The following is an 11,732-nucleotide window of genomic DNA, read 5'->3' on the forward strand; positions in this document are numbered from 1 at the left end:
AACAGTATACACATTCATCAGTTACGATAAACACTATTATTCAACACCTCATCATAACAATAACATAATTGCTAGTATTAAAAACAGCAATGTATATTTTATTAAGACATCTGTGCAATTTGTTGAAATAAAACTACTGGCAACATTTACATGTTCTTTCAAAAGTGACCGTCTGAGAAATGTACGTAAAATTTTGGGCTCTAATTTTCATCACAAATTATCGCGATGTACAAAAAAGATTTTTGCTTAGAAATAATAAAATAACACCTACTATTTAGTTATTATTTCAGAGGTGTGCAAATTTTTATTCCATTATGATAATTGTATCAATTTCAGTGACGGGACGTAACCATGGGTCGTGTGATTCGTGCTCAGCGTAAAGGTGCCGGTTCAGTGTTCGTTTCGCACACGAAGAAAAGGAAAGGAGCGCCTAAACTTCGTTCCTTGGACTATGCTGAACGTCATGGCTACATTAAGGGAGTTGTGAAGGTATGTTGTGCAAAAATATTTGTGTGCATTTTACATAAACATCGTGCATGGTAGTTGACGCATGGGCATCCGTTCGTTCGCTAAGTTCAATTCATTGCCAATATAATAGTCCAGTGCTCCTTGTTATCCTATGTCTCATGAGTTATAAAAATTAGGGGTCAATTATAACCACAAATCGATAACTAATAAAATACAGCACTAGGTGAACTAGGACGTTGATTTGACCTACCCAGATGTGAACCTTTAAATTATAATTATAACCTGTAATGCACAGTCCATAACCCTGTTCCAGCTATTTGTATGATCTAAGTAACAGAAAGCTTTATCTCAGTTTACTTACAATATTACTTTTTTTTTTCAGGACATCATCCACGACCCCGGCCGCGGTGCCCCTCTGGCAGTTGTTCACTTCCGTGACCCGTACAAGTTCAAGACCCGCAAGGAATTGTTCATTGCCCCAGAGGGTCTCTACACTGGCCAGTTTGTTTACTGCGGCAAGAAAGCTACCCTTGAAGTTGGTATGTAACACTTTAATGTTCTTTTTAAACTAAAAGTCCAGAAAATCAACAATCAGTTCCTACTAACATGTTACAATCAAGTATTCTAATAGATATAGCCATTTATATAAAAACCAGTTGTAAGGCAAGTTACCTATGTATGACTGAAAGTTAGGGAAATCAGTTACATAGAGAGCAGATGATGTACAGTTACCGGCACGGATGTCGGGCTCTCGGTGGAAGAGTGGGGATCGCTTTGCGTGCCCGTACGCATAAGGCAATAAGGCAGTAAATCGCTTGTGCGCAAGGTGAAGGTCAGGGCCCGACATCCGTGCCGGTAACTGTAGATATGGTGTCCAATCAGATTGTTGTCCAGAGTTCTCCCTAAGAACAGTCAGCTACAAAATTCATTGCATTTAAAGTTTCTTAAAACTCATAAAATGATTGGGCTGACCTGAGAATTGAACACTGCAGTTGCACTATGTGAGACTAACAAGGCAAATGCATTGAAAAGGCAGTATCTGATGTCCCTACGAAATTATTGAAATTTTAAAGTAACATGTTTGTGTTTGACCAATTTTAGATGATTGTATTATCAACAAGTACCAGAAGTTTTTTTTAAATGATAATCTACCTACCAATGAATAAATCAATCAACAATTTTTGGGACATTTGTTCGCAGGTATAGCCCATATTTTTGTATGCAGAGCAGTAATAAACACTTGTAAATTTTTCAGGAAATGTAATGCCTGTGGGTGCTATGCCTGAGGGTACCATTGTATGCAACTTAGAAGAGAAAATGGGTGACAGAGGTCGGCTGGCTCGTGCCTCTGGAAACTTTGCCACTGTTATCGGCCACAATCCTGATGCCAAGCGTACCAGGGTTAAGCTGCCCTCTGGAGCCAAGAAGGTCCTGCCATCCAGCAACAGAGGAATGGTTGGTGAGTACTGTTAATCTGTTGTTTGTGTTATTGTGATTTATAATGATACAGAAGTAAATGACACAATTGATAAAATATGGAAAAAAAAAACAACTTTTTAATGTTCAAAAAGATGTTTTTTTATTATGATGACTTTCACTTACCTACTCTGAAAAATCTTTGATTACACAGAGGCTCTTTCTGATGCTCATTATAAATATCTCTCAATACATAATTGTTTCTCAGGTTGTTGATTTTTATCATGATTGTGCAGGTATTGTTGCTGGCGGTGGTCGTATTGACAAGCCCATCTTGAAGGCTGGACGTGCATACCACAAGTACAAGGTGAAGCGTAACTGCTGGCCATATGTACGTGGTGTGGCCATGAACCCCGTTGAGCATCCTCACGGTGGTGGTAACCATCAACACATTGGTAAGTTATCATTTTTGATAATACTCTTATTTTTATTTGAATAAAATGAAAATATGATTACTAATGATGTTGAAATAATATTATCACAGGTAAGGCTTCGACTGTCAAGCGAGGAACATCCGCCGGTCGCAAGGTCGGTCTTATTGCTGCCCGCAGAACTGGAAGAATCCGTGGTGGCAAGACCGACACCAAGAAGGAGACATAGACATATTTTTATGCAAAATAAATATAATAAGCCCAATCTCATAGTGTTTGCTCATGTCCTGAGGTTTTCTCCCTAATAGTTTCGTCATTGGTAAGTTATAAACGGATTTTAAGGCCTTTTTCTTTGCATTTGGTGAGTATTCTACAATGAAATTTTCTGAATTATTTAGTTTTCGAAATTGGTAACAGAGATTAATATTACATGTTTTTAGGGATTGACTGATCCTCAAAACTGGTGGTGATCATAAGATCTGCAGCAACTAATGTAAGTATTTTATACAACTAACTTCATTCCTTCATGCCATAGGTTATGAATTCACACTGCAAATCTCCCAATAATGTTTAATTAATTATTTTAGAATCGAGATCATATAATGTAACAATTACATTTGTATTGTGTAGTATTACAATTATGTATCAATGTTAAACCTTGAATTTTTAAATGATGACTTTCACTTACCTACTCTGAAAAATCTTTGATTACACAGAGGCTCTTTCTGAGGCGTTATGCCAAAGAAATCAATGAAGCTTATCTATTATTTTTGGATTATTATTGGACTAATATTTTAATATATTTTTTTCAGGTATCATCACTGTATCGACAACACGAACTGGACTCCTGATCTCTGTGATAAATATTTTTCATTGTTGTAATGTTAGTCAAATTTTTACTTGAAAATAAAAATCTTCTATGAAAGTAACGACTATTCTTTTTGATACCTGTTCTCGTAACTAGTCATGGTGGCATGGTACATGCAGGTGGTAGGTGGTTAAAATTAACCAATTATGTAGGTACCGTGTCGACCTATCAAGAAGTATATTCATCTCTATAATCCTTAGTTATCTAGTAGATTTTTATAGATCGCTTTTTAATTTTATGGTACATTTTTTTTTTACCGTAAGCGGGCTAACTTCTAAGACCCTCACTAATTCTAAAACAGGCCTTCCATGCGAACTATCTCCGTTTAACCCCCTAAGCCCTAAGGAGTACAAAAAAACGTAAGATCCCTACAGACACTAGTCCTTAAATTACTTTGTAAGGAATGTTATCTATACTAATATTATAAAGCTGAAGAGATCATCATCATCACAGCCATAGGACGTCCACTGCTGAACATAGGCCTCCCCCTTAGATCTCCACAGATACACCTGTTGGAGGCGACCTGCATCCAGCGTCTTCCGGCGACCAGACCCGGGGCCCGATTCTCCTAATTTTACTTAAGCGACATACGATTCACGTTCGACTCGATTCGACTGAGATCCGATCCCGACTCGATTACGATTGAAGCGTATGTGGCATTCAGCTATTTTTTCTTTGGAATAAACGTTTTTATCCATTTCTGTCATTCAATAATAAATCATTTTGTCTGCAAATGATTTACGATTGCAAAATGATTGTACAGCAATCTACCGTATAGGTAGACCAAAATAGCAGACCAATCGCACACCAATCAAATGTCAATCGAATACGATTGGTCTTTTATTAGTAGCAGAATGCCCGATATGGTTAAAACTGCTATTGCGATCATATTGCGATTCGATTTCTATTCGATTTTGACACTATTAACTTAGGAGAATCGGGCCCCTGAAGAGTTCGTTTGAACGAAAATATTTTCATCACGCTAAGACTATGTAGGAAGAAATATAAATGGGTTTGGTATTTACATCGATATATTTACATAATATTTACAAGATAAATTGAGACAATAAAAATATACATTTTCTTCCTACCAAAGAGAAAAAACCGACTGCCGACTGGTTTGACAAGTCTTCATTTTTACGAACGTAGCTGCCAAACCAGCCGGCCAGTACCAATAAGTGGCGAAAGAGGTAGGTCACCACATCACCCCCCCCCAGAGACCTTCAAGGGCGATAATAAGCTGGGAAGTGGACGCGACGTCCTGACCGCGTCGTTCTGATGACGCCATCGTCAGCCGAAGGTAAGCCTCGGTTATCCGCGTCAGGTGAGTAGTGATGAGTGTTATTGTCGAGTGGTGACTGTGGTGAGTTATGTGCGATAGTGTTGTGTGGTGAGTGTGCTGTGGTGTCAGGGTCACGCAGTATGAAGGCCGGCTTGATGCGGTCTATCGATACTGTGACCTGTTTACCGTTCACCAGTAGTTTGAACACCTTGTCACCTCGTTCGAGCACCTTGTGAGGTCCAGAGTATGCCGGTTTCAGACCACCACCAGCAGTGCAGTCCCTAAGGAACACGTGCGTGGCTGTAGCCAGCTCCTTGAAGACAAATGTCTTGAAGCGGCTGTTGTGTCTGACTGCTGGTGCTGGCTGCAAACTCCGGACAATACTCCGAAGCCTAGAAAGGTAATCGGTCATGTCGACCGTTTCTTCGACCCGCGGGTCGAAGAAGGGGCGGGCTGCAATCAGCCTGGCAGACGCCTTAGTACCAGGGTGACTCAAGGAGTGCAGGCTGAGAAAAATTGACCTGCGCAGCTCCTTGGGTACAAAAGGTCTAGGCGTGCCGCTGCTGAGGTCGCAGTACAGCTGCTGTTGTGAACCTGGGACGCTAACCAACTGCAGACGCAGTGAGTTGTCCCCGGCGAGCAGTTGCTGCAGCTCCTGGTCATCTTCTTGTGCTGCAGCGATCCTCTCGACGGGCACAGGTTGAGTAATCTCCTCAACCCGCGAAAGGGTATCCGCCACGACATTATCCTTCCCGGAGATGTGCCTGATGTCAGTAGTGAACTGAGCAATCAGGTCCAGGTGACGGAACTGTCGTGGGGAACAGTTTTCTTTACGAGAGGTGAAGGCGAATGTGAGAGGTTTGTGGTCCGTGTAGATCACGAAGTCACGAGCCTCCAGCATATGCCTGAAGTACTTCACGCTCTCGTAAATAGCGAGCAGTTCACGGTCGTAAGGAGAGTACTTAACCTGCGCGTCGCTCAGCTTCCTGGAAAAGAATGCCAGAGGCTCCCATGCTCCTCCGGTACGCTGCTGTAGAACTGCACCTATAGCCTTGTCAGACGCATCCGTGACCAGCGCCATCTTGGCGGTGCAGTCAGGATGCGCCAACAGTGCTGCTCGACACAGACTGTCCTTGCAGCCCTGGAACGCCTCACGTTGGTCCGCTGTGAAATTGACAGGGTGCGAACCCTTCACGGAGTCGGAGAGCAGGCTGTTGAGAGGTGCTTGACAGGCTGCGGCATTCGGGATGAACCTGCGGTAGAAATTTAGCATCCCGAGGAATCTGCGCAGCTCCCTGACCGTTTTTGGCTCAGGAAAATTCTGGACAGCCTCAACTTTGGCAGGCAACGGTCTCGTCCCTTTGGAAGAGATGTGATACCCTAAAAAATTAACCTCCGACGCACCAAAGACGCACTTAGCACTGTTGATGACCATACCATACTCTCGCAGTCTGGTGAACAGCTGACGCAGGTGCAGCTCGTGCGTCTTTTGGTCTTTCGAGAACACCAAAAAATCGTCAAGATATGCGTATGTAAAGTCCAAACCCCTGAGCATCTCATCCACGAAGCGCTGAAACGTCTGTGCGGCATTTCGAAGCCCGAACGTCATGAACGGAAATTCGAAAAGCCCGAACGGAGTCGTGATCGCAGTCTTCGGGATGTCATCCGGATGCACTGGAATCTGGTTATAAGCCTTAACTAGGTCAATCTGCGAGAAGATGGTACAGCCAGACAAGCTGTGCGCGAAGTCCTGGATGTGCCGGATAGGGTATTGATCCGGGACAGTGCGTGCGTTCAGCATCCTGTAGTCGCCACAAGGGCGCCATCTATTGCCCTTTTTAGGAACGAGGTGAAGAGGCGACGACCACGGTGACTCGGATAAACGGCAGATACCGGACCGCAACATGTCATCAAACTCGGCCTTCGCAATTTTTAATTTGTCCGGTGCTAATCTGCGTGGGGATGAAGATACTGGTGGCCCTGGCGTAGTACGAATGTGGTGTACTGTATTGTGTTTGGATGTGTCGTGTATGCCGCGAGGTCGAGTGATGTCGGGATATTCCCGCAGTATGTGTGTAAACGCGGAATCACCGAGACTCACCCTCACCGAAGACACATCATCAGAGCGGCGGACAGGCGACGCCGGGGTGGAGAGCGTAGTATGGTTGTCGATGAGGCGTTGGTTCCTGCAATCGACAACCAAATTATAATAAGACAAAAAATCCACACCTATTATCGCCCTTGTAACGTCTGCAACAATAAATCGCCAGGCGAAGTCGCGGCGCAACCCTAGGTTTAATGTTAAGCTCACAAAACCGTAAGTGTTTATCACAGTGCCGTTTGCTGCACGCAGTTCATACTCTGTTTTTCCTAATCGTCGCGGAATCGCCGACCGGGGGTATACACAGAGGTCGCTGCCGGTGTCAACCAAAAACTGTATCTTCAACCTTTGGTCGGTGACGAAGAGGCGACCAGCGCTCGGACAATCATCGGCCGCCATCACAGATTGCCCCGCGCATTTCCCGACGTTGTGTAGTCGCACGGTTTAATACACTTCTTAGCGTTATCACCGAACCGCTGGTGGTACCAGCACTGCGATCTTCTGGAGCTGGACCGGTGACGTGAGCGACTACGGGAACGGCTTCTGTTGCGGGATAACCTCTCGAGCTTGAGCGCCATCTTCTGCATCTGCCGGTTTAGCGCGGCGATCTCGGCGTGCAGACCGCTGGTGGACGACGACGGTGCAGTGGCGACGGCAGCTGTTGATGCCACCTGCGCGGGACCGGTGATGACGTGGATACGGTCCGCTAACTCGGCCAGCTCGGCCAAGTCCAGCTTGGATTGCGACGCCACTATGGTCTGCGTACCTGCTGGCAGACGGCTCGTCCACATCGTCCGCAGAAACTCCTCGGGAACACCTGGACCGGCGAGGTTGAGGAGGTGCCGGTAAAACTGCGACGGCTTCCGGTCGCCGAGCTCCTCGTGCATGAGAAGCTGCTTCACCTTCTCCTCGCGTGAAGCTGACTGCCTCTTGATGAGCTCGGCCTTGAGCTTTTCATACTTATCGCTGGCGGGCGGGTTGGCGATTATGTCTTCGACGACGTCGGCGTATTTCGGGTCGAGGTGACCCGTGACGTAGAAGTATTTCGTCTCGTCGGTTTTGATGTTCGCCAGCGCGAATTGCGCGTCCATCTGCGCGAACCAAAGCGCCGGCTTCTCAGGGTAAAACGGTGGAACTCGCACGCCCACGCGGCATGCCTCCGCAGCGTCGATGCCGACTTTGCTAGTCTCAGCACCGTCAACGTCGGCTTTGCTGATCGACATTGTTGTCGTGCTCAGACGGGGTCACCAAATGTAGGAAGAAATATAAATGGGTTTGGTATTTACATCGATATATTTACATAATATTTACAAGATAAATTGAGACAATAAAAATATACATTTTCTTCCTACCAAAGAGAAAAAACCGACTGCCGACTGGTTTGACAAGTCTTCATTTTTACGAACGTAGCTGCCAAACCAGCCGGCCAGTACCAATAAGTGGCGAAAGAGGTAGGTCACCACAACTATAATAGGAGCAGGGGCCCGATTCTCCTAAGTTAATAATGTCAAAATCGAATAGAAATTGAATCGCAATATGATCGCAATAGCAGTTTTAACCATATCGGGCATTCTGCTACTAATATAAGACCAATCGTATTCCAACGACATTCGATTGGTTAGCGATTGGTCTGCCATTTTGGTGATTTTGGTCTATACGGTAGTTTGCTCTACTATCATATTGCAATCGTAAATCATTTGCAGACAATATGATTCATTATTAAATGACAGAAAAGGATAGGACGTTTATTTCAAAGAAAAAATAGCGGAATGCCACATACGCTTCAATCGTAATTGAGTCGGGATTGGTTTTTTTTTTTTAACGACGTCAAAAATCATCAAATGACCCCTCCCGCTGTGGGTTAGCAGCGGTGAGGGAGTGTCAGACTCTTACTGACTAAGAACCGTCGTGTTCCGTCATAGGCCTTTTATGTACCAGTGCCGCGGTATCTCTTTCGAACAACCCGCAGCCCCGGCAGGCCTTGGCCCTGCTGGGCCTCGCTGGGGTTGCTGACATCTCTTTGAGGAGCGCGTGGAACAACGCGCGCCGTCGACACGGGTCTGTCGTCTAAGCAGACAGAGGGACGATGAGCCACCCGAACTCATCGCCCACAGACCCACGCCTACGGTGGCCGGGAGTCATCACGCGACACCCGGCGCCCATGGTGTCTACCTGGTCCAGCGCGACGGCCGGGATGAGAGGTGCGAACTCTCTGGCGTTCCGCCTCCTCCTTCTCGAGCATGACCGCTTCGCAGAAGGAGGCGACGGCATCCCATTGCCTCTCGTCCCGAACCATGGCCTGAACCAGGGCCGGACGCGAGAGGTCGCCGCCGCCCAAAGCCTCGACGAGAACCCGGCGGTGCCCCTCCCATGCGGGGCACACCTGGACTGTGTGGTCCACCGTGTCCTCGGGGCTGTCCGCACAATGGTGACACCCGGGCGCCTCACGACCGATTCGGTGCAGGTACCTACCGAAACAACCGTGTCCGGTAAGGACCTGCGTCATGCGGTACGTGAGGGTGCCAGAGGGGACTTACCGCCACGATGGTGGCGTGCCCTGTCGGGGTTGGATCTCAGTCGAAGGTGAATCGCTAAGTACCTACCTAAAATTAGGAGAATCGGGCCCCAGAGCAGTAGATAATGAATAATGTTTCAAAATCGGGGGATTTTTGTTCTATTGAGAGCTGCTGCGTGCGCTGCGTAAACGGTTAGTTTCGCAAAAATAATGTATGACAGAACTGTTTCCCTTTCAAAGTCTAAAAAAATGTCCGTGACGGCATATATATGTACCTATAAATATAGGTATATATCTATCTCTTAGGATTAGGTCACTATAAACTTTTTTATGCTTATTTTTGTTCTCAAAAAATGCATTATTTGCGAGGTGTTTTTTATAAACATGATATTAATCCTAAAGGTCTCTGCACACAGCGGGCGCGGCGCGGCGGGACGGGACGGCGACGCGACACTGAGCAGTTGTAATGTACTAGATATTACGGACGACGTCACACAGAGCCGTCCCGCTCGACGCGACGCGACGCGACGATTTAGTACATTGTGTCACGTCGCCGTCCCGTCCCGCCGCGCCGCGCCCGCTGTTTGCAGAGACCTTTATCCAAATAAATACATGCGTCACAAGTACCTATTTAATTTATAACAAAATTGTCTTTACATCGTTCGATTTACATGTATTAAATAAGGCAGTGTTTTAAATACGGCCAAAATTAATAATGATCGAGTAGGTACGGCGCGCACGATGTGCACAGCCTAGGACTACTGAACCGATTCGGAAAGTTCTCTCACTGTTCGGAAGATACACTATCCCCGTGTGTAACATCGGCTATATGTTACCCGGCTACGGGAAGTCGTTCCCTCGGGATGCGAGTAAAACCGGGTAAAAGCGAAATACTAAGCACTGATTAATTACGAAATCTCAGAAACCTCCTACTAACTTGAAGGAAGGTAGGTTCTTTATAGAGGGAAGACATGCATTAAGGAGGGATTTTACCAAAATCTGTTCCTTATGGGGTTAAACGGGGGTTGATATATAGTTCGCATTGTAGTCCTGTTTTAGAAGTGAGGGTCTTAAAATTTTTAGTTAGCCCGCTTACGATAAAAAAAAAAATTGTACGCGGGCAAAGTCGCGGGCCACCGCTAGTAAATGAATATATTTCAAAAGACATCGTGGGTTATGTTTTGGACAGTACACGGACGAGCCATATTAATTACTAGCTGATTTCCCCGTTTGTTGCCCGTGGTACTACCAATAGTACTACCAGTAGTACCACGGGCAAATTTTTCTTCCCGTGGTACTACCAAGCGGTCTGGTAGTACCACGGGCAAGAAAAAACTACCCGTGGTACTACTGTCAATATTTTAGGTTTTTTTCAACCCTTTTGTTGTCACAGTTGATATTGTCATCCTAGAAAGAGAATTGAAATATATATTTTTTTAATGTGGATATATTTTGGTACTATTTCGTAAATAGATCTGGTAGTTGTGAAATTTTTCATTGCTCAAAATCGATAAGAGTCAAAAACACTTAGTTTTTTTTCACAAATCAGAATTGAATACCTTGATCTCGTGGGATTTACTTGATGTATTTTATGCTATCCTGGTACTTGGTCAGCATTTCCGTCTGGACATTGGAATACTCAGGTAAGTTATGCTGTCTTGGTACACGGGGAGAGCAGTTGCATCGAAATTCCGAGATTGGTAGGTTTACTTTTTAACTCCGGTGATTGATAAAAAGTTACGTGTTGCACTCGAGTGCAAAGATTTTTCACCTTGTGCTCTTTTGATTCTTTCGCTATCGCTCAGGATTCTAAGTTTTGAAACACTCGCTACGCTGCTGTAGCGAGTAGGCAAACAGTCAAAGTCCGAACTTATTTCAAATATTTTTATATACATCATCATCCTCCTGCCCTTATCCCATACAAATATTTATTTTAGGCTCATGATTTTTCAAAATTAAAAAATCTAAAAATTTTAAAAGTAATATAAAAAGTCATACAAAAATAACAAAAAAAAAAAAATATGTAAGAAAGAGTCACCTACTCCAAAATAAATTATAACAAAGAAATTTATTTGAGAAGAGCACCAGTTGCGAAGTGCACCATTTGAGCTTGATGTATAATTTGAGAAGTGCACCAAATGCGTCAAACCCTATGATTCTTTCACTGTTAGGAAGCTACACTATCTGCGCTGAACGCAAAGTACGTTTTAAATCTAATTTACAGAAGACGGCCGAACCAAAAAAGTAAAGTACTAGGACAGCATAACTTACATGTTCATATCAATACCTACTCAATGCGGTCGATAATTTTAATGAATAACACTACCTACTTAATATAATACTTATCTACTTAATATAAATAAAACGAAAAACGTAAGTAGATATTTAATTCTGATTTGTGAAAAAAAAACTAAGTGTTTTTGACTCTTGTCGATTTTGAGCAATGAAAAATTTCACAACTACAAGATCTATTTACGAAATAGTACCAAAATATATCCACATTAAAAAAATATATATTTCAATTCTCTTTCTAGGATGTCAATATCAACTGTGACAACAAAAGGGTTGAAAAAAAAACTAAAATATTGACAGTAGTACCACGGGTAGTTTTTTCTTGCCCGTGGTACTACCAGACCGCTTGGTAGTACTAC

At 44.2% G+C, this 11,732-nt stretch overlaps 1 protein-coding gene across 1 annotated transcript; it reads left to right on the plus strand.

The window, feature by feature from the left end:
• Positions 1 to 27: 27 nt before the first annotated feature.
• Positions 28 to 2,580, plus strand: LOC124641153 (60S ribosomal protein L8). Its single transcript, XM_047179149.1, has 6 exons — positions 28 to 181; positions 337 to 489; positions 851 to 1,007; positions 1,724 to 1,927; positions 2,181 to 2,339; positions 2,429 to 2,580. Exons 2-6 carry the CDS (start codon positions 352 to 354, stop codon positions 2,542 to 2,544), a joined length of 774 nt encoding a protein of 257 aa, XP_047035105.1. The 5' UTR covers positions 28 to 181; positions 337 to 351; the 3' UTR covers positions 2,545 to 2,580.
• Positions 2,581 to 11,732: the final 9,152 nt, after the last annotated feature.

The sequence above is a fragment of the Helicoverpa zea genome, chromosome 2 (genome assembly GCF_022581195.2).
Source record: "Helicoverpa zea isolate HzStark_Cry1AcR chromosome 2, ilHelZeax1.1, whole genome shotgun sequence".
Lineage (NCBI taxonomy): Eukaryota > Metazoa > Arthropoda > Insecta > Lepidoptera > Noctuidae > Helicoverpa > Helicoverpa zea.

Bases quoted from the DNA above. Each gene is read 5' to 3' on its own strand.
- LOC124641153 (XM_047179149.1), top strand. From the start codon at position 352: ATGGGTCGTGTGATTCGTGCTCAGCGTAAAGGTGCCGGTTCAGTGTTC. The intron at 1,928-2,180 runs GTGAGTACTGTT...ATGATTGTGCAG, and splicing joins CAGCAACAGAGGAATGGTTG to GTATTGTTGCTGGCGGTGGT. The intron at 2,340-2,428 runs GTAAGTTATCAT...ATATTATCACAG, and splicing joins TGGTAACCATCAACACATTG to GTAAGGCTTCGACTGTCAAG.